Consider the following 24,698-nt stretch of genomic DNA (forward strand, 5'->3'; position numbering starts at 1 on the left):
CAGCATCAATTAATACACTTGCACAAAGTCAGGGAATTTGTAGGATTAGTCAAATGGATTAGCCAATTATACTAAGCAGGTTCTTATGATCATCAATCATGTGTCGGTAGAAACAGCAGAGATGACAAAAGTATACACATCCTTCACTCAATTAGAATTATAGACACTCATGCTTTTAAAGACTCTGGTAAAAAGTACTGACTACATTTTTTTCATTCAAGTTAAAGTGAAGAACTATGGGCTCTTGCATGTACTTAAGTAAAAAAGTAGCCATTACTACTACCTGTTTTAGTGTCATCATATTCATATATATTGTTACCTAATGAATGTGTCCAGGCTGAAGAACCACCATATGGAACACATGCAAAGAAAAGATGATGATCAGGAATGTCTGTTTTTAGTCATATTTAAACTCCCACTGTCTCATTTATGTTTAGTCATATTTCTTGTTGCCTTCTGCTTGTTGTTGCCTTCATAGGCTAGCTTATGTCTGTGGTGTGTGATAGCCAGGAAATGATACACCAGTGGTAGGTTAAAAAAGCCATTCAATTTCAAGAAATGGGTTGATGGACTGAAAGCGGCACACAATGAAAAGACAAATATTGATAATTTCACTAAATAGAAAACTAAAGTAAAACTAAAGTAATGAGCCTGGTTTGAAAATGTACGAAATAGAAAGTACAGATATTTGTTAAAATGTAATTAGTTAAAGTAAAAAGCCGTAAATGAAGTAAAGTACTTAACTTAAAAATCTACTTAAGTACAGTAACAGTGTTTGTACTTCATTACTTCCCACCTCTGGGAAACAGTCATTAATATAGTGTCAGCAGTGCCATCGGCAAAGAACTAGTGGAAACTAGTTGGACTCAAGTACATCCAGGTACATCTACTGTCCAAAAAAGCCAGAAGTAGCATTTATGAATAAATTAATGAACTTTATAAATTTAGGCCAAAAAGCCATACCTTTGCAAAAAAAATAAAAAATATACAGGCAGATACTCATCAATTATGCCATACCATTAGCAAGGTGTCTTAGTGGTCCAAACATATTCTGGAACGGGAAAATGACCCCAAACAGCTAATGTCATTAAGAACTATCTTCAGTGTAGAGAAGAACAGGAGTCTTGGAAATGATGGTTTGGCCTCCACAGAGCCCTGATCTCAACCTTGAATCTGTCTGGGATTACATAAAGAAACGGAAGAATTTGAGGCAGCCTATGTCCATTGAGGATCTGTGGTTAGTTCTCCAAGATGTCTGGAACAACCTGTATGCCTAGCTTCTGCAAAAACTCTGTGCAAGTTCACCTGGATTAATTGATGCTTTTTGCAGGCAAACAGTGGTCACACCAAATATTGATTTGATTTGGATTTATCTTCTGTAAATGGATCAAAATTAACAGAACACTTCTAGTCTCAAAACAATTTTTTTCACAACTTCCTAACACTTTTGCACTGTATACATTAGAGGTGTAACGGTACACATAATTTGTGGTTCTGTACGTACTTCGGTTTTTAAGTCATGGATTGATTCAATTTTGGTACAGTTAAGGGGAAGAAATGCAAAATTTAAAATTGCTTGTCATTTATTATTATTATTATTTATATTTTATTTATTGTTATTCTTAACATTAACATCAACAGTTTACACTTTTAGACTGGGTGACTTTTTAGTAAATAAGGACAAATTAAATTGATTAAATTAAATAAAATGAATAGAAACACTTAAATTAAATGGTTTACATTAGATAGACCCTATTTGGATAATACAGATAATGGGTGTGTTTCTTTAACATATATCTGCATTTAAAAAACACAAGATAGTTGTTTTATTTATTCACATTCATTCACTTCCTTGATATGTGGGAGCGGGCGCGTGGAGGAATGCCGGTTCATGAGTGGAGAGTGAAGCTGGACAAAACAGGCGGTAAGTCTAATTCTAGCTTATCTAGCTCTCACTCGCAACCACGCTTACACACAGACACTTAAACAGAGTGTTCCGATAAGCCTAAACAAACTTGCAGCCTGCCACTGTGTCTGTAAAAGGAACTCTGATTTTAACTATGTTCTGCACATTAAACGGGTTGCATTTGTGTACTTTTACACCCCTAATATACATTTATATGCATGTATATCTACCCTTGATGTAACCCTTGTCTTTTACAGCTTGTAAAGATGGTCTTCGTGTGAGAAATTTTCTTAGCCTTGTTTTGGTCTTCTTCTGTTGGTCTTGGTTATCTTTCTCTTGTTTTTCTAGTCCTGGAGATTCTGGCATGTCATCTTCAATAGCTTCATCAGACTCCCAGGCCTCAAAAAAGCATGCAGACACAGAAGACAGCACAGAGTAAAGTAGACATGCCATGTCTATGCAGCTAAATGTGCAACCAGTCCGAAGGTATTGAAAGAAAGACCAATTTTTTTAGTTTTCTATACAGTAATCCCAGTAATTCTGTTTATGGCAGAATTGCATTTGCCACATAACTAATTTGTTTCGCTGATTTTCCCGGTCTCTCGCGGATAGCACGATAGACCAAAAAACTTATAGGGAATTGTTTTTATGTTAAAATAATGAAATTTATTAATAAAATTTAATAATGATAAAATTAAGTAAAATGTTAATACAGTACTGTATAGATAAAATAGCATTTTTAGGGTGGTGTCCGTTTATCGCGGGTAACCACCGTGAATAATTGGGGATTACTGTATACTGAAATGCAAAAAGTATTTCTCACATACATTTAGTTAAATGCTTTTAACTATTCCATGATGCGTAAATCATATACATAGGAGTACATTAGGACAGCAGTTTATAAGAGGAATAAAATAGAATTTAGAGTAAAATATAACTGCAATAAACATTTGAAACTTAAAATTAAATAAATAAATAAACTTTTTTTTAAATTATAAAATAGAATTAACATAAAAATAGAATAAAAAAACTATTTATGAAGCATTCGCATTGGAAAGGCTGACCGATTTTTTTTTTTTTTGTGTGCCTGCTGTGAAAGATTTTAAATTATTTGGGCAATATACACTTTGTGCCAAAACAGGTTGAAGTAGTGGATCTTATGGAAAGTGTCTAAGCACTAGTAGTGTTCTCCTGCTTGTGGGCCTAAATTGCAACAGGCAATTCCTACTTATTAATATTACTTATTCTTACTTATCTTTGTTTGCCTTTAGGGTGCGAAAACTATTTCTTTGACTACAGAGAAAAGAATCAATTGTTTGAATGGCTAATGTCCTTCACAATCATTATGGCCCTGGTACAACACTGCATGTTGTAGATAGACTGCACATCAGAGAGCTCTGCAGATAAACACTCAGCTGAACACAACATCCTATGGAAAATTGTCCTCCATAGTACAGTTTCCAGAAAAGGCTGTAGTGTTTCCAATCAGAATGCTCTCAATGCTGTTGCAGACATACAGGATCCTAAGCAACCTGGAGGAAAAGAGGACCACCTAAAGAGGTCCTAAAGAGTCTAAAGAGGACCACCAACTGCTTTATGCCAATGTCCACAAATGATGTTTTTGACTTGCTGTACATTTGGAAGACTGTGTTTGTCAGTCTATATATTTATAAAGCACAATTTAAGATAAAAAGAAGTTAAATTAGTAAAATGCTGTTTAGTATAAAAGTATAGCAACAGTCAACAAACAAACAAAACGGTACAGAGTATTGTGTACCTCTACAATGCTTTAAACTTCCAAAAGAATGGTTAACAATCTCTGATCTGAGGATCTAAGGGACCGCATAGACAGAAAGTAAAGGGATGTGTGAATACTTACATGTGTATTTATCACTTCAGTTAGGGCTTTGAACCACTCATTAATGATGTTCTCACTATCCGATTGAATAAGAAGATCTGTACCACGTTGAGTCTTCACCTATGCACACATGTAGAACAATATATTAATCAGTAATAAAATTTAATGGTGGGCTTATATGCTATAATGCAAGTTCAAGTTTATTTCTATAGCACTTTTCACAATGGACATTATCTCAAAGCAGCTTTACAGAACTTAAGAATTAAAGAAAATCAATTCAATGCTATAAAACAGGGCTATAATTCAACAAACTTGGGTCCTATTAACACACTTCTATTCAGCCAAACAACATTACTCATACCTACCAGAAGGGGGCACTATAATTCATAAATGTGGCTTTACACATTCATTGCATGAAAGAGTAAAACTTGGTGCAAAATTGTTTAGGTAATTATTCCTTTGAAAACTTTATGATCCACAACAAATATGAAATATTTCAAGTAGAGGTTTTGCTGATAAAAAATATACCGGATAAGTTTGTGTTGCTCAAATCTTTTAGTCAAAATAGGTCAATGGAATTGCTTGGACAGTATATACTAAAGTTGTTTCTCCGTTTCTACAAAGTTCATAGTAAGTAGAACACTTTTTTAATACCCTTTAAATGTCATAGGGGTATGAAAACTATATATATATATATATATATATATATATATATATATATATATATATATATATATATATATACACAGTGGAACCCACTTATCTCGACCTCGGTTAACTCGACAACCCTATTAAGTCGGCGTTTTTGAAGTGGAACCGCTAAATTCTTGCTTTGTCTAAGCATTTTTTAATGGTTATGTCGACTTTTTTATCTCGCCGAACCCTAATATCTCGAGCACAAGGGGGGAAAAAATTGCCATTTAACGTCAGTTATCTCGATCGGCGCTGTGCAACCGCAGAAGAACTCGCAAAAGTGGCAGAAAAATCAAGCCTTACAGATGCTACAGGTGTTGTATACTGGTAAATCTCTGCTGTTAGTTAGTGCACATATGCCTTTTGTTGTTAAATGCTATGCGATGAACGGGAGGCGAAAGCCGCGCTTGGTAGGAGAGCGTGCCGGTTGGAAGGCACCTACGGGGTTATGCATGAGCGATAACAACGACCGCCATGAACCAACATATACCAACAATAACGGACGGTGAGAGTGTGAAAGTTTAAATAGGATCTGGTGATGAGCGCAAAAACGAGCACCATATGTGCGCGATTGAAGCCGGGAGCTTCAGAGAAAGCGGCCGAGAAAACACCTGCCACTCCGATGTGCATAATAAATGTACATACATGTTTTTTAACTGTCAGGAATTTTAACTGTGGATTCCTGACAGTTAAAAAACATGTATGTACATTTTTATAGCATGCCTTCATCAAACAAATCGCGGCAACGCTTTTACACAAGCGTTGCTTTTACAACGCTTGTGTAAAAAAACCTTAAAAAACACGTGCATGCACATTATCATTTATTAACGCACATCATGTACATAAAGAAATTTCAAGAACGTTAATATATTGCTGCCATATTGATTTTCGTTTATCTCGATTATCGGTTATCTTGATGCTTTTTGGCAACCCCCCCTAGGACATCGACATAACCGGGTTCCACTGTGTGTGTGTGTATATATATATATATATATATATATATATATATATATATATATATATATATATATATATAAATATGCATATCTTCTTAATACATGGATAGCAGACAACCATGTAAATATTTGCCTCAATTAAAAGTCTTTCACAAAATTATCACCATTTGTGTATTGCGGATGTGTGTATGAATCATGACACTCCCCTACAATACTCGATCCCTCAGACCCCAGAAAAAAGTCAGATTTCATTAGAACAGGGCACAGGGTAAATTTTTTTTATTAAAACCATTTTAAAACTAGTCGAAATGAGCTACTTGATGTTGCATGAAGAAAACGCAATACAAATCAATTCTCTTAGCTAGTCAAACTGAACATCTCTTACATACCACTACCAATTAATTGCCCAATCTGCCACAGCTGTAAAAAAAAAAAAAAACTATTTTGATATTTGGTTGCTGCACTCTTTACATTTTCAGATAATTACAATAAGCTTATCACATAATTTTGTAAGAACTAAAAACTATTAACTACATGGTAAAATTCATTTTGATAGCTTACAATTAAATATATTTACAAAGGAATTTGTGGTAAAGTATGTGTGCCCGTTGCCATTGTCACAATGTACAGAACAAATGTGAAAAGGGAACAACAATGTACTGTTGGGTACATGTAAATGTAAACTGTAAGATTTATTACTTCAGAAACTTAGGGATATAATTAGAAGTTTAAAGATTAACAGTTGATAAATGGCTGACATGTGTGGGGCTCCTCACCACCGGTTTATTTATATATACACCATTTATTTGGTCGCTCAGTATTACCTCTAAAACATGTTTCTTGCTGGATTTGTCTTTAGATGCTTTTTCTACAGTTGCTCCCTTTAGATCTACACTGAATTCTGGCTTTTGGTGGCTCCCAAACTATCAAGAAAAAAAAAATGTTAATGTTCACATGTTAATTCATACACACACATATAATTTTGCAAATCTAATGTCACTTACCCAACTTGAAGCCATTGCCTGAGTTTTAGCAAATAACAACTGAGAGCCTTGCAAAACTGTCCAAGATGAAGTCCAGTTCTTTCTATAAAGTAAGCGAGATATGAGACAATGAGAAAATTGGTACAGTATTTAAGCAGTGTATTATGATAATGTTCCTTGGGCACTTTTGCCTAGACATGCCATAACCACTATATAAGCATATGAGAATATTATGTAATTATTGGTTTAATTATCAAATCTGCAGTTTTTCATTATGTTTTATGGCAGGTAAAGTACTAAAATATACTGTCAGATAATAAAGAAATTAGCCTCTATCTTCAGAGTTTTCTAACTTAATCAAATCATCTTTGGTGTTTAACCTGTTAGCCTTCGGCAGAGATTTTGAAACTCGCAGCTAAAAAATACCCTACCTAAATCTAAATGTTAACAAATCCTGATAAAAATGTGAACATACACAATTTAAATATCTTTAAAAATAAGACACTTTGAGCTTTACCATCCATTATCCAAAGTTAATATTGCTCAAAAAGATAAGTTATAGAAAGTTATAGAATACGAAGTACCGTGAAAAAAAAAATCCTGAATTAAAATTTTATTTTCTTCATATATAAATACATGAAATCAGTCTTGGAGCAATCCAGAAAAGTAATAGGTAAAAAGCCACGTGTTATGAGTTTATATTTTAAATTAATTGAAGATATCATGAAAAAAGAGATGCCTACACACATTTATCTGAGACTATGTCTAATCTCAGACATATTCATACAGTCTGCATATAAATGAATGGCTGACAATTAAAGGCTTTTGTTATACATGTTTGGCTATTGATATTGAGTTGGCATTCATATTGATGACCAGGTAGCCATCTCTTCTCTTATAAAAATAAACGGGCAATAAAACCTATAACATTGTATAAAACTGTAAAGGGATATATATTGTAACTTACAGATGTAAAATCGCATCTCCATGCAGATCTCCAAGTCTCTTATTAGTACTCCACCCCAAAAATATTTTCCACATTGCTGCTATGTGCAAATCTCTAATAACTTTTTTTGACTGTCCATTTTTTTCCCCTTGTTTTCCTTCTTTTCTTTTTTTTTTTCTTTTTTTTTTTTTTTTGTAAACAAAGTCCAGTTAGCACGAGCTATAAACAGCTGCTTGTGCCGAACCGAAAGCTGCATCACTTCCTGGGGCGTCACATCACGTGCTGCTTCAGCCAGTAAGAGTTTGTAAAGAGTAATAAAACTCACACAAAAGACTCACACACATGATGAATAAAAGCCTCCCATATATCGTTAGAATCCTGCACTTATTGACTACATTTCCATCAATCATTTTGTTTCTATAATGTTGCTGGCTGGAAATAAAAGGTTTAAAATGATAGGTGGTGCAGAAAAGACACCTGCCTTTAGAGAGGAGACTCAAGCCTGAGATTCTGCCTCTTTTATATATATATATATATATATATATATATATATATATATATATATATATATATATATATATATATAGTGGAGCCCGGTTATCTCGCCCTCAGTTACCTCGACAACCCTATTAAGTCGACGTTTTTGAAGTGGAACCGCCAAATTCTCGCTTTTTCTAAGCATTTTTTATCGGTTATGTCTTTTTTTTATGTCACCGAACCCTAATATCTCGAGCACAAGGGGGAAAAATTTACCATTTAACGTCGGTTATCTCGGTGCAGCCGCAGAAGAACTCGCGGAAGTGGCGGAAAAATAAGCCTTACAGATGCTACAGGTGTTGTATTGTATACTGGTGAATCTCTGCTGTTAGTTAGTGCCCATATGCCTTTTGTTGTTAAATGTTATGCGATGAACGGGAGGCGAAAGCCGCGGCGGCGCGGAACATGTGATGACCATCCAAAATCATAGAATGAACACCGGCAGGATCGGGGGGGGAATCCGCGATGCGCTTTGGGAAGAAAAGAGCAGCCGTTGAGAGAGTGCCGGTGGGAAGGCACGTACCGGAATACGCATGAGCGATAACAACGACCGCCGTGAACCAACATATACCAACAATAACGGACGGTGAGAGTGTGGAAGTTTAAATAGGAGCTGGTGATGATGCTAAACGAGCACCATATGTGCACGATTGAAGCCGGGAGCTTCAGAAAAAGCGGCCGAGAAAGCACCTGCCAAGCTGAAGGGGGCCGAAGGGGGCGTGGCAGGTGGATTCCTGACAGATAAACATGTACTGTATGTATTTTTATAGCATGCCTTCATCAAACAAATCGCGGCAACGCTGTTGTGTAAAAAAACCCTCAAAAAACACGTGCATGCACATTATCATTTATTAACGCACATCATGTACATAAAGAAATTTCAAGCACGTTAATATACTGCCGCCATTTTGATTTTCGTTTATCTCGATCATCGGTTACCTCGATGCTTTTTGGCGACCCCCTAGGACATCGACATAACCGGGTTCCACTGTGTATATATATATATATATATATATATATATATATATATATATATATATATATATTTACAAACACCATCCGAAGTTCTGACATAAACAAAAGAATATCCATCTAAATTACAACACTTTTGTTTGGTTGAAGCAAAAATGCTTTAGGGCATGTTGTTTAGTGGAGCTTTATCTTTCCAAATAAATCGGGAATTGCAGCAGTGAATGTGTTTGTGACTCGTATTACAGTAAATATGCAAGTAGTGCTTTTTTTTTTTTTTTTTTTTTATGCATGTTGTGTTCTGCTTACACAAATTCAGCAAATAAATTCGTTATACGTTTTTCATTGAAAAACAGTGCAATCGCTGCTTCAGGCTTAGAGCTTTAGAATGATGTATAGTTAGTCATGGTTACTCTTCTCCCTATTTATTTAATCTATTGCTAAACTTTAACACCTAAGAACAATGGGATATCATCATGCTGGCACGGCGCTGAAGGCTAAGGGGTTAACTTACCGGACTTTTTTGCCATGCTCAGTGATCTTGGTTACATTAAGGGTTCCAGATTTTTCACAATGCTAGAAAAAGTCAGTAAAAAAGCAATGAGAGTGTGTAGTAGAATTGGAAATACATGAAAGTGGATGGTAAACCTATGTATTCAAAATAAATCTAACTGAAAGAATACAACCTTTCTAGCAGGTTATTGTGCTAATGTTTCCTATAATACATTTTACAGTATTTCTTACAGCAAAATATCAAAATTGGTACAACCCCAATTCCCAAAAAGTTGAGACACTGTTCACAAAAGAACATAAAAAACAAATCAAAAGTTTAAACTGATTAAATGCATCATTAAGGAAAAAAAGCTACATTTGAATTTGATTGCCACAACGCAGCAAAAAGCTGAAAAAGTTAATCTTACCAAAAAGAAACTCTAGAGACAAAAGCTAAAATCAATATTGGATTCTCCGGTTCTTAGGGCCCTCAGGTGGCACTGCATTCAAAGCAGCCACGGTTTTGTAAGGGAAATCACTGCACAGGCTCAGAAACACCTCCAGAAATCATTGTTTGGGAACACAGTTTGCTGTGTCATCCACAAATGCAGGTTAGGTTTAAGCTCTTCTCTTCTTCTTTCGGCTACTCCCATTAGGAGCCGCCACAGCGGATCATCCGTCTCCATACTACTGTCATCACATCTGTCATTTACATCTGTCTCTTTCAAATCAACTACCTGCATGCCTTCCCTCACCACATCCAAAAACCTCCTCCTTGGCCTTTCTTCTTTTCCTCGAGCCGCCAGGCTTCTTTGAGCTGTCATTCGTGCAGTAAGAACGACAGACTGGTTCAAGTTGGATGCAATGCTGCCTCCACCTTGAACCAGTCTGTCATTCCTACTGCACACTTCACTGCTGTCAGACTGTCCTCATACATGTCCTGCACCACCCTCACATACTTCTCTGACACACCTGACTTCCTCATACAATACCACAACTCCTCTCTCTGCACCCTGTCGTACGCTTTCTCTAAATCCATAAATACACAATGCAATTCCTTCTGACCTTTTCTATACTTCTCCATCAACATTCTCAAAGCAAATAATGTGTCTGTGGTGCTCTTCCTCGGCATGGAACCATACTGTTGCTCACAGATGGTCACCTCTTCTCTCACTGGCTTCCACTACTCTTTCCCATAACTTCACAGTGTGACTGATGAACTTAATTCCTCTGTAGTTACTGCAGGTATGCACATCTCCCTTATTCTTAAAGATCGGTACCAGCACACTTCTTCTCCATTCCTCAGGCATCCTCTCACCTTCCAGAATCTTGTTAAACAATCTGGTTAAAAACTCCACTGCCATCTCTCCTAAACATCTCCATGCTTCTACTGGTATGTCATCTGGTCCAACCGACTTTCCACTCTTCATCCTCTTAATCACTGCTCTCACTCCCTCGTTACTAATCCTATTTACTTCCTGCTTTACCATCTCCACCTCATTCAACCTTCTCTCTCTCTCATTTTCCTCATTCATCAGCTGCTCAAAATACTCCCTCCATCTTCAACACACACTCCTCACTAATCTACACATTTCCATCTCACCTTGTACTCCTGTCTACTTTTCTCAGCTCTCTGCCGATCCAATTCTGTTTTGCCAACCCTTTCTCCTTATGCTTTCCTGCACTTACTCATTCCACCACCACATTCTCTTTGTCTTGCATTCTCTTTCAAGATGTTACACCAAGTACCTTTCTAGTTGTTTCCCTTATTACATCTATAATAGTTGCCCAATCATTCAGCACCTCTTCACCACCACCAAGCCCCTGTATGACCTCTTCCCTTAACCTCACACTACAGTCTTCCTCCTTCAGTTCCCACCATCTTATTCTTTTTTCAGCCATCACTCTCCACCTCTTTTTCTTCATCTCTAAAAACATTCTACAGACCACCATCCAATGCTGTCTAGCTACACTGTCCCCTGCCAACACCTTACAGTCTCCAATCTCCTTCATGTTACATCTCCTGCATAGAACATAGTCCACCTGTGTGCACCTACCCACCAATGCTTCTACTTCTTAAAATAAGTATTTATCACTGCCATTTCCATCCTTTTAGCAAGGTCTACCACCATCTGCCCTTACACATTCCTCTCCTTAAGGACATACCTCCTCATCACCTCTGTTCCCTGTATCAACATGCCCATTAAAGTCTGCCCCAATCACCAATCGTTCTTTCCTAGGAACACTCTCCACCAAATCATCTAACTCACACCAGAATGTTTCCTTCTCCTTCATCCCACAACCCACTTGTGGGGGATAGGCACTGATGACATTTATCATCACCCCTTTACCTTCAGAAACTCTTTTCATCTCCACTACACTCTTCTCTCAGGATTACCACTACACCATTTCTCTTTCCATCCACACCATGATAGAACAGTTTAAACCCCCACTCCAATGTTAATGGCCTTACTCCATTTCCACTTGGTCTCCTGAACACGCATGTCTACCTTTCTCTGCTCCATCTTTTCAGCTCTCTCTCTCCCTTTACCAGTCATAGTACCAACATTTAAAGTGCCCACCCTAACCTCACTCTCCTACACTTTTCCTTTCCCTGCTGTATTTGTAGACATCTTCCTCCTCTCCTTCTTTTAATTCGGCCAAGAGCAGCCGAATTTGCACCGGTACCCTGTTGGCTGACAACACCTGTGGCGGTCGTTGGTAACCCGGGCCTCGACCGATCCGGTATGAAATTCTGATTTGTGATCCGCATATTTGATTTGGCACATTTTACACTGGATGCCCTTCCTAATGCCCCATTTATACCCGGGCTTGGGATCGGCACTAAGAGTGCACTGGCTTGTGTAACCCTGATGGCTGGGTTGTCAATTTCAAGCTCTATATGCTCAAAAGAAGCCATATGTGAACATGATGCAGTCAGATAAATCAAAAGTTTAAATTCTTTTTGGAAACCATGGATGCCATGTCAGACAATGCTAAAGTTAATCTATTACTACAGCATGGCTTGCAGTTGAGGCAGTGTGCTGAACTGGCCTGCCTGCAGTCCAGACGGTTCACTAACTGAAAACATTTGGCACAACATGAAACAAAATATACGACAAAGAAGCACCATGACTGTCCAGAATCCTGTATTATTTTTAGAATGGTAAATTTTTCTCATTTTAAACATTTGATGTTTTCTAGGTTCTATTGTGATTAAAATATGGGTTTATGGTATTTGCAAATCATTGCATTCTGTATCTATTTACATGTTACAAGCATCACAACTTTGTTGGAATGTGGGTTGTATAATAATTTTTTAATGCATAAGCTCACAGATGCCACTGATAGGATTTTTCTATAACTGATGGGAAATGCAAGTATATAATTCCTCCCACCCAGGCCAAAATGACTCCCAGCTAGTACAAAAATATAAATAATACTGAAACATAAATGAAAAGGTTTATTTTTTGATTACCTTTGTCACTATAACAAATTTTCTACAAATTACTGCCATTCTCTTATACCTCCCAATATCCAAACACTGATAGCTATTTCATAGAACTATATGCACCCAGTCCTAGCTTATATATTTCAACGCATATAACTTAAAAAAAAAATATTTACTATTTTCCAAATTATTCAGGAATTAATGTGAATATAAAATACACAATGAATAAAGAGAATGGCAGTGTTTTGGGAAAATAAAGAAAAAAGTGAAAGAACATGTTATACTTACGGAATGTGGATGTTTAGGGGATGAAGGGTTGGACGATTCTAAATCTAGGGTCCCAGCTTTTGAAGGTTCCTAAGGAGAAAATCAGCAAACACTTTACCTAAAAAATTATTAACCTGTACCTAACACCTTTCTTTGATTTCAGTCTCCATTTCAGGAATTGGAATTCAGGAATTTAGGTTAGGTGATCAACTTGGCCAGTCATTAACCTTTCACTTTCCCCCTTAATGAAGTCTTTGTTGTGTTGGCAATGTGTTGGGATAATGCCTCACTGCATAATGAAGTTCCTCTTAATTATATTAATTTCTCTGTAAAGCAGTCAGAATTTTACTGTAGACCTTTAAATTCATCCTGCTGCTACCAGTGATGGGTTATGCATTTTACACCTACTGTAGGCCTTCAGAGGTGTCCCATCTGAATAAATCCACCCCTTAATAACATCATTACAAAACCACAGCTATAGAAACCATATATTTTATACAGAAATGCAGTATAATGGAGCACTGAATCACAAAGAGGATTTAATGCAGTAAGAAAAAATGCCATTAATGAAGCAAAAAACTTCAGCTGCTTCAGCTACACCATCTCTAGCAAAAGTATCAATATTAACCTAAAAGGCCTAAATGATTGAGAAAAGAAACTCTATTTCATAGCTTTGTTTTTGGTTGCACTGCTTTAACGTTTAACATTTAAAGACAGTATTCTATTATAAATAATTTAATCAATTTTCCTTGGGGGAAACATTTTGAACTCTAGAAAAAAAAATTTGCAAAATTGCAGCAAATGCTTCATCACTTCAACCTAAAATACCAGCTACAAGCCAAAACGTTTTTAATGTACAATGAGATTCTACAATGACACCAAATACTTCATATTCCAGTATCTTTGAGAGATAAACCGTTTTCCAGCTGCACAATAGATCTTTGGACAGGTAGAACTGTAGGTCTGTTGTTGTGGTCTCAACACAGATCACACTGCTAAAAGATTCTTTAAGACTGGAAGTGGAACATTGTAAAAATGTCAGGTATCAAAACAGATAATGCCACAAAAAACAAAAAAGCCTTTGACTACATCTGATTTACTTCAGTTTTGGACATAATCTCCACCTCATTGTAAATAAGCCATTAGAGATAAACAGTGTGTCCACAGTGCTGTCAAGCCTTTAAAAAACCAATAGTGGTGCATATATAGTGGACAATAGTGGACATGTCACCTATGTAATTTTTCTTTCAGGGGTCATCTTCCCATGCATCGCTATGGTGAATGTGTCTGTCTCATTCCTCACTGAAGGTGAAACCCTTATAGCCTTTTTATTATTTGCTGTGGGGTTATTTATATTTATATTTACGCTTTAACACAGATGTTGTATTCCAAAAAACTACTTGTACTACCCAAAGGTTACTTTAATTTGAATGTTACCTTCGCTTAAAACTGAGTTAGGAGATTTGCAGTTGTAGCTGAGAGAAGACTAAGACATAGTAAATACAGCGCATTGCTTGAGGTAAATGGCATGTTTTGTTTGCTTTTTTAATTATTTTTTTTATACAAACCCGATTCCAAAAAAGTTGGGACAATGTACAAATTCGGAATAAAAAAAAATGCAATAATTTGCAAATCTCATAAACTTGTATTTTATTCACAATAGAATATAGATAAAATATTAAATGTTGAAAGTGAGACATTTTGAAATGTCATGCTAAATATTGGCTTATTTTGGATTTCATGAGAACTACACAAAAGGTTGGAACCGGTAGCAATAAGAGGTTAAATGTACATATAAGGAACAGCTGGAGAACCAATTTGCAACTTATTAGGTCAATTGGCAACATGATTGGGTATAAAAAGAGCCTCCCAGAGTGGCAGTGTCTCTCAGAAGTCAAGATGGGCAGAGGATCACCAATTCCCCCAAAGCTGCGGTGAAAAATAGCGGAGCAATATCAGAAAGGAGTTTCTCAGAGAAAAATTGCAGAGTTTGAAGTTATCGTTATCTACAGTGCATGATATCATCCAAAGATTCAGAGAATCTAAAAACAATCTCTGTGCCTAAGGGTCAAGGCTGGAAAACTATACTAGATGCCCGTGATCTTCGGGCCCTTAGACGGCACTGCATCACAACATTGGCTCAGGAATACTTCCAGAAAACATTGTTGGTGAACACAATCCACCGTGCCATTTGGCATTGCCAGCTAAAACTCTATAGGTCAAAAAAGAAGCCATATCTAAACATGATCCAGTAACACAGGCATTTTCTTTGGGCCAAGGCTCATTTAAAATGGACTGTGGCAAAGTGGAAAACTTTTCTGTGGTCAGACGAATCAAAATTTGAAATTCTTTTTGGAAAACTGGGACGCCATGTCATCCGGACTAAAGAGGATAAGGACAACCCAAGTTGTTATCAGCACTTAGTTTAGAAGCCTGCATCTCTGATGGTATGGGGTTGCATGAGTGCGTGGGGCATGGGCAGCTTACACATCTGGAAAGGTACCATCAATGCTGAAAGGTATATCCAAGTTCTAAGACAAACATATGCTCTTACCAGACGTCGTCTCTTTCAGGGAAGACCTTGCATTTTCCAACATGACAATGCCAGACCACATACTGCATCAATTACAACATCATGGCTGCGTAGAAGAAGGATCTGGGTACTGAAATGGCCAGCCTGCAGTCCAGATATTTTACCCACAGAAAACATTTGGTGCATCATAAAGAGGAAGATACGACAAAAAAGAAGACCTAAGACAGTTGAGCAACTAGAAGCCTGTATTAGACAAGAATGGGACCACATTCCTATTCCTAAACTTGAGCAACTTGTCTCTTCAGTCCCCAGACGTTTGCAGACTGTTATAAAAAGAAGAGGGGATGCCACACCATGAAACATGGCCTTGTCCCAACTTTTTTGAAATGTGTTGATGCCATGAAATATAAATTCATCTTATTTTCCCCTCAAAATTATACATCTTCTCAGTTTAAACATTTGATATGTCATCTATGTTGTATTCTGAATAAAATATTGAAATTTTAAACTTCCACATTATTGCATTCTTGTACAGTGTCCCAATGTTTTTGGAATCTGGTTTGTACTACTAATTCCTCATTTGTACAATATTCCTCATCTGATACTGGTATCACTTATTTTTGTAACGTGAGCCCATGCTTTTAAAATGTTTCAATCCTGCCGCCATGACTGATTGCACACTAACACAAACCACATGCGCATGGATATAACACGTACGTTGGGCTAAGGCTGGGCCATAAATCGATTTTATCGATTAACTCGAATGTGTAGTTTACATTGATATGTTTTAATAAAAATCGGATTTCTCTTTAATGTCTGCCGACGCTCCCCTCTGGGCTCCCATAGTTTCGAACGAACTCTCCCCCGCGCGTTTGCTATAGAGATACACAAACAACATGGCAGCGAGCAAGCAAAGGTAGCAGTAGCATCAATTTACTGCAGCATCTCAAACAGAGGCATGCTGTCGAGTGGGAGAGATGTAGGGCCCTACGAAGTGAACAAGACACGTTTTTATACTTAAATGAAGTATAAAAACTATATAAAAATAAGAATTATATGAGGATATAAAGATATATATATATATATATATATATATATATATATATATATATATATATAATCTTTAGATATATAAAGATATATATATATAAAGATATATAAGATATATAAGATATACATATATATATATATATATATATATATATCTTTATATCCTCATATATTCTTATTTTTATATAGTTTTTATACTTTATTTATCTGCCTTCTTTTTCCTTGTTTTTATTTAAACAAGGAAAAACACAGAGTTAAACAGTATACAGTAAACAACAGTAAACAAAGTTAAGCATGGTTTTTGATTGTCCATAAAGTGTCCGTGTGCGGTATGGTGTGGTGTAAAGTGTCCTTGTGCGGAATGGTGTGGTATAAAAAATATATATGTAAAAAATATGAAATGTTAAGTGCACTGTGCTGTGCAAGTCCAGTGACTAAAGTGTCATAGCACGAAAAGTGAGATATTTGCAGGGAAAAAAGGTCTGATGATGGAGAGAGTGGGCCAGCTTTTTAGATCCTGGGTGTTTCCTGGTTTAAACTCCGAATGGCCTGCGGGAAGAAGCTCCTCCTCATTCTCTCTGTGTTTGCTTTCAGGAAACGGAAGTGTTTTTCCTGAACGCAACAAAGAAAAGAGTCCATTTTTGGGATGGCTGAGGTCCTTTACAATCTTCCTGGCTCTGGTCCGGCACCGCATGCTGTAGATGTCCTGCAGGTTAGGGAGCTCGGTGTGGATGGTACGTTCAGCTGAACGCACCACCCTCTGGAGGGCTCGCCTGTCCTGCATGGTGCTGTTCCCGAACCAGGAAGTGATGCTACCCGTCAGAACGCTCTCAATGGTGCAGGTGTAGAAAGTCTTTAGCACCTGAGGTGACTTTAGCACCTGAGGTAGTTTAAAGTCCTTTAAGCGTCTCAGATGTACAGACGCTGCCGGGCCTTCTTCACCAGGGTGTTGATGTGACAGGACCAAGACAGGTCCTGTGTGATGTGAACACCAAGGTACCGGAAACTGTCCACTCTCTCCAGTGGGGTCCCATTGATGTTTAGCGGTTGGTATAACCGCTCCTGCTTCGTGCTGAAGTCCACGATCAACTCCTTAGTCTTGCTGACGTTCAGGAGAAGGTTGTTCACCTGGCACCATCTCTCCAGGTTTTTAACCTTCTGTAGGTAGGCCGTCTCGTCGTTGGACGTTGGAGATCTGGCCTACCACAACAGTGTCGTAAGCAAACTTGATGATGGTGGTGGAGTTGGAAGTGGCCAAACAGTCATATGTGTACAGTGAGTACAGCAGGGGGTTCAGAACACAATAATGGCATCCTCAGTCGAACGGTTCTGATGGGAGAGGTTGAATATCTCAGTGAACACTGGTGCTAGCTGGTCAGCGCAGGCTTTCAGAACCCGACCTGTGATGCCATCTGGTCTTGCTGCCTTCCTGGTATTCACTCTCTTGAATGCCCTCCTCACGTCATGCTCCGAGATGGTGAATGTGTTAACATCTCCGGCTCTCTCGGGGTGCACGCTGGTTGCGCCGCTAGTGCCGCTGGCGTGGTTAGCTGCAGCCTCGAAACGAGTGTAAAAGTTGTTTAGCTCGTCTGCCAGAGAAGCGTCCGCATCCACCATTCTGGAAGATGGTGTACTATAGTGCGTTATTGTCCTTAGTCCCTGCCACAGGCTCCTACAGCCACCTTGTTGGAACTGTGACTCTAGTTTTCTCCCGTAGTACCGCTTTGCATGCTTCACCACTCTGCGAACACTGTAAGACGCAGCATTGTATTCATCCATGTCCCCGGTGGCGAGCCCCGTGTTGTAGGCAGCAGAGCGGGATCTCAGTGCGTCGCGGATGGTTTTATCCACTGAACCGGAGCTTCCTGTTTCAGCCTTTGTTTGTAAACAGGCATGAGGAAGATGGCGGCATGGTCCGATTTCCCAAATGGTGGACGTGGTTGTGCCTTGTAGCTGTTCTTGAATGTTGTATAGCAGTGGTCCAGTGTTCTTTCGCCCCACAGGTGATTTTGTTAGTTAGATTTTGTTGCGTTAGTGTCCCATGTAAGTCCCATACTGCAATGTCCGTGTCCGCTTGAGGTGGAATATAAACGGCACTGACTATGACCGAGCTGAATTCCCGAGGTAGATAAAAGGGCCGACAGTAGTTCCAGGTTTGGTGTGCAGGAGCGTGAAAGAGGAACGATGCTGGATGCCAGATAGGTAATATTTATTAGGTAATATTTCAATTCACTTATTCTACCTATAGTAATTACCTAGTGTTTGTGACTGATATTTGTATTCACTGTATTTTTCGTGCTTGTATTGGAGAGCTTGGACAAGAGCAAGTGGGATGATACTCATGGAGTGATGGCTAGCTCAGAGACAAACCTAACAAATTGTGTCAGAAGTGGAATACTTAATTCTGTACCTAAACCTGCAAAGGGTGGCGGCATGTGTGCTTATGCTACTGGATGCTGAAAATTGTTCTCTCGCATCCTTTGGTTTTAGATTCTACACATCAGGTACATCATATGCTTAACAAGAAAGGTTGACCAATAGTGAATTTGACAAATATCTATAGCTATGGTAGAACATACGTGCAGATAAACAATCTACCGATAGTTTTGGATACTGGATCAAAATAAAAAATCACTGTAAAATAAAAATAAATGCAATGTCATCACTTTTTTAACTAATTTAAATTTGATCTGTTAGTTCATAGTGTATTAACTAAAGTTGACATTAATACGGTAGAGCATGCAGCCTCACATGTTAAAACAAACATGCCTTTGCTGCTTTCATACTGTATAATGACGGTATTTTGGACCCTTCTCAACTTGCTCCAGTGCAGAAGCAGCCCAGAAAAACTATTGGTATAGATTTTTGCATATAGGCAAAAAATCCAGCAATCAACTATCTTTGCAGATAATCGGCAAAACTGATTAATCCGTCAACCTCTACTTCACATTTAAACCCAACACATGGCTACACAACACCATAGTGGTTATGAACCAATCCTGTTATCCACTAAAAATTTTGTTTACTGGCTAATAGTTCTAATGTCACTGCCCTACAGTGACCTTCATTCTCAAGATTATTGTGAAATCTCTGCTTTTGAGCAACTATATGTTTACACACATGCCTGTGATAGGCCCATTGAAATATCTACTGTTAGTACTGGTTAGATTTTCTAAATGGGTAGAAGCTTTTTTTGTTCTAAGGAAAATGCCAAAACAGTAGTGGAAATTATGAGTAAGGAAATAATTCCTTGATATGGCATCCCACTGTCTATAGACACAGACTCAATTTACTTCCAAGGTCACTCATAATTTTTGTACGTCTTTAAACTTGTACTGGCATTTTCACATCCCTTATACCCACAATCCTCATGTGTTGTAGAATGAATGAAAAGGACCTAAACAGTGGAGCCTGAAAAAGTGATTGCTATCATGAGAACTGCTGTTTAATCTCCCTCTGTCCTAGCTAGGTCCACACCCTATGACTTAAGAGGTGATGACTTACATGACTTACATGAGTTAAGAGGTGTAACAGTTCATCTGTGTGTGTGTATATATGTATTATGTACAGTATCTCACAAAAGTGAGTACACCCCTCATATTCCAGCTTCCATCTTTTAAAGGGACAATATTATAGAAACGGTAATATCGGTGGCGCTGTTGAGCCATGTGACATAGCTTTCTGTTGTTGATTTGACATGTATAGTCAGTCTTTCTCAGTGGCTAGCGATAATTACACTGGCGACCAAAATTAGAGAACAATTTATAAACAGTTGAAGGAGTTTTTGTCCTGTCTATACCATGCTACCAGAACACCTTTTCCACAAAATAACTAAGGCATTTAAAAAAAAAAAACATTATTTTGCAGAAAACACACATCAAAATTAGAGAGCAACAATGACTGTAGCATGGGAAAATATTACAACAACATTTTCTGAAGGTTACAACAGTCAGCAATTAGTAGGAAGTGTACAGGCCTCTGCTCTGAATGACTTCAGCACATCTGCGGCCACAGGACAGCACTAGTCTCTCACACTGCTCTGGTGTGATTTTGGTCCACTCTTCTTCCAGTCTCTGCCACAGTTCGGTGACTGTAGTGGGTTTCTTGGCCATAACTTTGTCACCAAGGATTTTCCAGAGGTTCTCTATTGGGTTGAAATCAGGACTTTGGGCAGGTCATGTCATTATTTCAATGTTTTCAGTTTCAAGGAACTGCTTTACCCATTTTGCTGTGTGACATGGAGCGTTGTCCTGCATGAACACTGCGGGGCTGATTGAGTGATGAACGCATGGAAGGAACCATATGTTGTTGAAGAAGGTTTTGATAAACATTTGCATTCACTCTGCCATGTAGCTGTATAAGAGGCGTAACTCCTGCTGCAGAAAACATGCCACAAACCATGACACTTCCTCCTCCACTTTTCACTGACTTTTTTACACACTTTGGGTTCAGTCTTTCTCCAGTTTGTCACCAAACATAATGTTTCCCATCAGACCCAAATAATTTATACCTGCTTTCATCACTGAAGTGAACTTTGGACCAGTTCTCCTCTGTCCACACAACATGCTCCTCAGCAAAGGTTAGTCTAGCCTTTTGATTCTTTCTGCTAATGAGAGGTTGGTCACTGCAGAGTGGGCTTTCAGTCCAAATGCTCTTAAACGTCAAGACACTGTATGATGAGACAGATCCTTACCCTGTTCAGCGCTGAACTGGTGAGCAATTCCAGCTGCAGTGTGGAAACGATTGCCCACTGAGATCCTCCGCAGTATCCTGTCCTCTCTTGTATTTGTCTTCCGTGGACGACCAGCCTTCTTGATGGACTTGAATGAGTTTGTGATGTTGTAAAGATTCAATATTCTTGAAATCACAGATTTGGAACGACCAACTTGTCTTGTTATGGCTGATAGGGACATCCCTTTGGCCTTCATCTGGACAACTGGCTGCCGGAGGCTTTCAGTCACTTTAGAACGGCCCACTATCTTGCAGAGTCAGTGAAACTGGAAGTTAGGCCGCCAGTTAAATAGGGGTTAACAGATAATCAAGGAAATTAGCACCAGGTGCCAGATTAATACCAATAACTGGGAGGTATCTGAAAGTGTTCTCTAATTTTGAAGTGTGTTTTCTGCAAAATAATGTTTTTTTTTTAAATGCCTTTTTATTTTTGGAATTATATTTGAGTTATTTTGTGGAAAAGGTGTTCTGGTAGCATGGTATAGACAGGACAAAAACTCCTTCAACTGTTGAGCAGTAAAGATGACATTATTTCAGAATTTTTCAATTGTTTATAAATTGTTCTCTAATTTTGATCGCCAGTGTATATCTGTGAAGTCTTTGAAAGTTAGTTTGCTCTTTAATAGAGACGATTCTAGCATTAGAGGAGCGCATCCATAGTCTAGAGAGAATTAGTGAGTGTGAGAGCAGATCAGGTTCTGCAGAGTAGGGGTGAGCAAGTGATGTCTCTGCGGCAAAGCTAACGCTAACGCTCGCTCAAAGAAGCACCATTCCTCTTTACTTCACATGCCCAACAGGTTTGCTTTCCTCAGTGAAGCACCCGTTTGGAAATCTGAAAGAGCTCTGGTTATAGGAGACTCTATTCCGAGGCATGTGAAATTAGCTAGACCTCTAGGAGCACCAGCAGCACACATTGGTGTGCAAGATTTTTCACACAGGCGCTACGATATACATTTTCGACAGTCAGAGATTACTAAAAGTAATCTAAATAAAACAATTTTGAGGACAAGGCTGCCCTGTTAGGGCAGGACGGCATCCATCCCACTCGGGAAACTGCTGCTTTCATTTCTTGTAGTATAGGTATCAGAACAGCCTGATTTAAACAGTGACTGTCCAGAGGCCAAACCCAGAGAACAGACAGACAGGCTAAACCGACCGTGTGCTAGCTGCATCACTCAGAATCCACCATATTGAGATTGTGTCTGTCTTCCGAGCAAAACCAAAATGTAGAAATTCCCAGAAAGTCTGTTTAACCTTTAAGCCTTCGCCACAGATTTTGGGACTCACATACCTATGTCTTAGTTGGCTTTAAAATAACAATGTTGATTAATGCTGAGCCTGGGTACAGCACGAAAAGCACATAGGAGAAGATTATGTTCTGTTTTCTTACAACGAACATCTGTGTTCACTACCTGTGTTTTACTACCTAGTCAGATGCTCATCTCGTGAGAAGGGACGTTGACTCCCTCCCATTGCGCAATAACCCCGCCTCCGTGGCGCCTTTGTTGCAAAGCTGTGTGTATAAATACTTTGTTCTGATAAATTTTTTTTGAACAGTGATCTTGAAAAAAACAGACGTGATTTGATTGGTGTGGGTTTGTTTTTTCATTGTTCCGAGGCGCCTCTACAGTGTGGCAAAGAGAGAGCATAAGGACCTGAGGGGAAAATCTTCCTAACAATCTGGTGACCCCGACGTGATACTCTCGATCAGGTAAGACATGTCTGGTTGACTACCTGGTTGATAGTATCTGAACTTGTTATCTCCCAGGGGGGAAGGTGGACCTTAACGCGTTTGTAGTGTTGAGCAGTTATAAGAATTGGAGATTCTTGTATAGCCCCCTTGGGAAGGAAAACCTCAGTCATTAGGGACTGAGCAGAAGCGTGCTGACATAAAGTTACGAGTTGTGGTTCTTGTGCTCTCTGCTTGCCCACTCATTATAGAGTAATTTTAAGATGGGAAACTCTTACCCTAAGCCTGAGCCCGAAGAAACGCCTTCGTTTTGGATGCAACGTTGTGGTTTAACATACTATGTTACTCCTTATCTTGACAATTTAGCTGGATGGACTGAGGCAACTCCTCAGATTCCACCGTACCCTCGTGAAGGTACATTTGATCCTGGTTATTTAGCCTCCGCTTATCGCATGATTTATGAAGGTATTGGTGATCCTCAATGGGAAAACTCTTATATGGAAGAGTCCTATGGACGGTGGTATGACATGAAAAAGATATGGGACAAATCTAAAAAAATATATACCCCAAACAGGGTTCTTAAAGCTATCCCAAAACCTCCTAAAAATAAGTGTTGCGTGCCCCCAACTTCTCCTCCTGTTTCCCCTACTAACCCACCACCTTACTCTGGGGATGCGAAAAAATTACCATTGCTTGGTGCCTCCGCCCTTCCACCACCATCATTATCAGTACCTAAGTTATATCCATCACTAGCTGCACTAAAGGCCCCCGCTACAGAAAAAACCTCAGCTAAGAAAAATAAAAAAAAGGGACTAAAAAAGAACCGTAAGGCAAGAAATTCGGGGGACTCTAGCTCTAGCTCTAGTTCCAGTTCTGAGAGTTCCGATGATAACAGTGATCTCGATGATGTTGGTCCCGATGCTGGGACACTCCCTGATCCCCCACCATGGAATGCAGCATGTGTGTGGGTAGCTAAACCTTCGGGAGTACAGGTTACGCCGCCATCACCTTCAGCCTTGAAGGACATTATTGGCCTTTTGCCATCGCCTTTTGTTGATATGTTGATCAAAAGCTCACGAAATTGCCAGTTGACTGGTGCAGATTATAGGTTCATCTTGCAGAATAAATTAGGAGATAGATATAATGAGGAGATGCTGGTTCAACATGTCCCTGTGTTGAGTCATGAAAATGATGAAGTTGTTACTGAGGTAAAAACTAAGACAGAAGGTGGGGGGATGAGGAAGCGCGCGGCGCAAAGAAAAAATCAACTAAAGTAAAGTCAACCTTGTTCTGGAAAGATAACCCAAGAGCCCTGACCATGTTAAAAGACCAACTAACTAAATACTTGTTGTCTATTAAACAAGCAAATCGCGATTTATCTCAGGTCACTAACTGTAAGCAAGAAAAAAACGAACCAGCATCTGGCTTCTTTAACAGATTCAGCCAGGTGTGGCAACACTTAGGTGGTCTCGATCTGGTACAAACCGATTCTAACCCTTTATTTCTGTCCACTTTTTGTCCAACTGTCGCCTGAAATACAGGACGCTCTGAAACATCATTGGAGTGATAGAAACAACTTGACTGTCCGGGCTGCTGGAGAAAAGGTTAGAACTTTAGAAGGGGATGGTTTATTGGA

At 38.6% G+C, this 24,698-nt stretch overlaps 1 protein-coding gene across 4 annotated transcripts in view; it reads right to left on the minus strand.

Moving 5' to 3' along the window:
* arhgap12a (Rho GTPase activating protein 12a) overlaps positions 1–24,698 on the minus strand; it is a 96,722-nt gene that overhangs the window by 26,384 nt on the left and 45,640 nt on the right. For all 4 annotated transcript variants that reach the window (XM_046876420.1, XM_046876421.1, XM_046876418.1 and 1 more), the window contains 6 exons: positions 13,080–13,148; positions 9,363–9,424; positions 6,418–6,499; positions 6,238–6,336; positions 3,786–3,884; positions 2,137–2,305 (listed from right to left, as the gene is read on the minus strand). In XM_046876420.1, coding sequence (XP_046732376.1) covers positions 2,137–2,305; positions 3,786–3,884; positions 6,238–6,336; positions 6,418–6,499; positions 9,363–9,424; positions 13,080–13,148 — 580 coding nt within the window. The remainder of the gene's footprint in view (positions 1–2,136; positions 2,306–3,785; positions 3,885–6,237; positions 6,337–6,417; positions 6,500–9,362; positions 9,425–13,079; positions 13,149–24,698) is intronic.

Source organism: Silurus meridionalis, chromosome 20, assembly GCF_014805685.1.
Source record: "Silurus meridionalis isolate SWU-2019-XX chromosome 20, ASM1480568v1, whole genome shotgun sequence".
NCBI lineage: Eukaryota > Metazoa > Chordata > Actinopteri > Siluriformes > Siluridae > Silurus > Silurus meridionalis.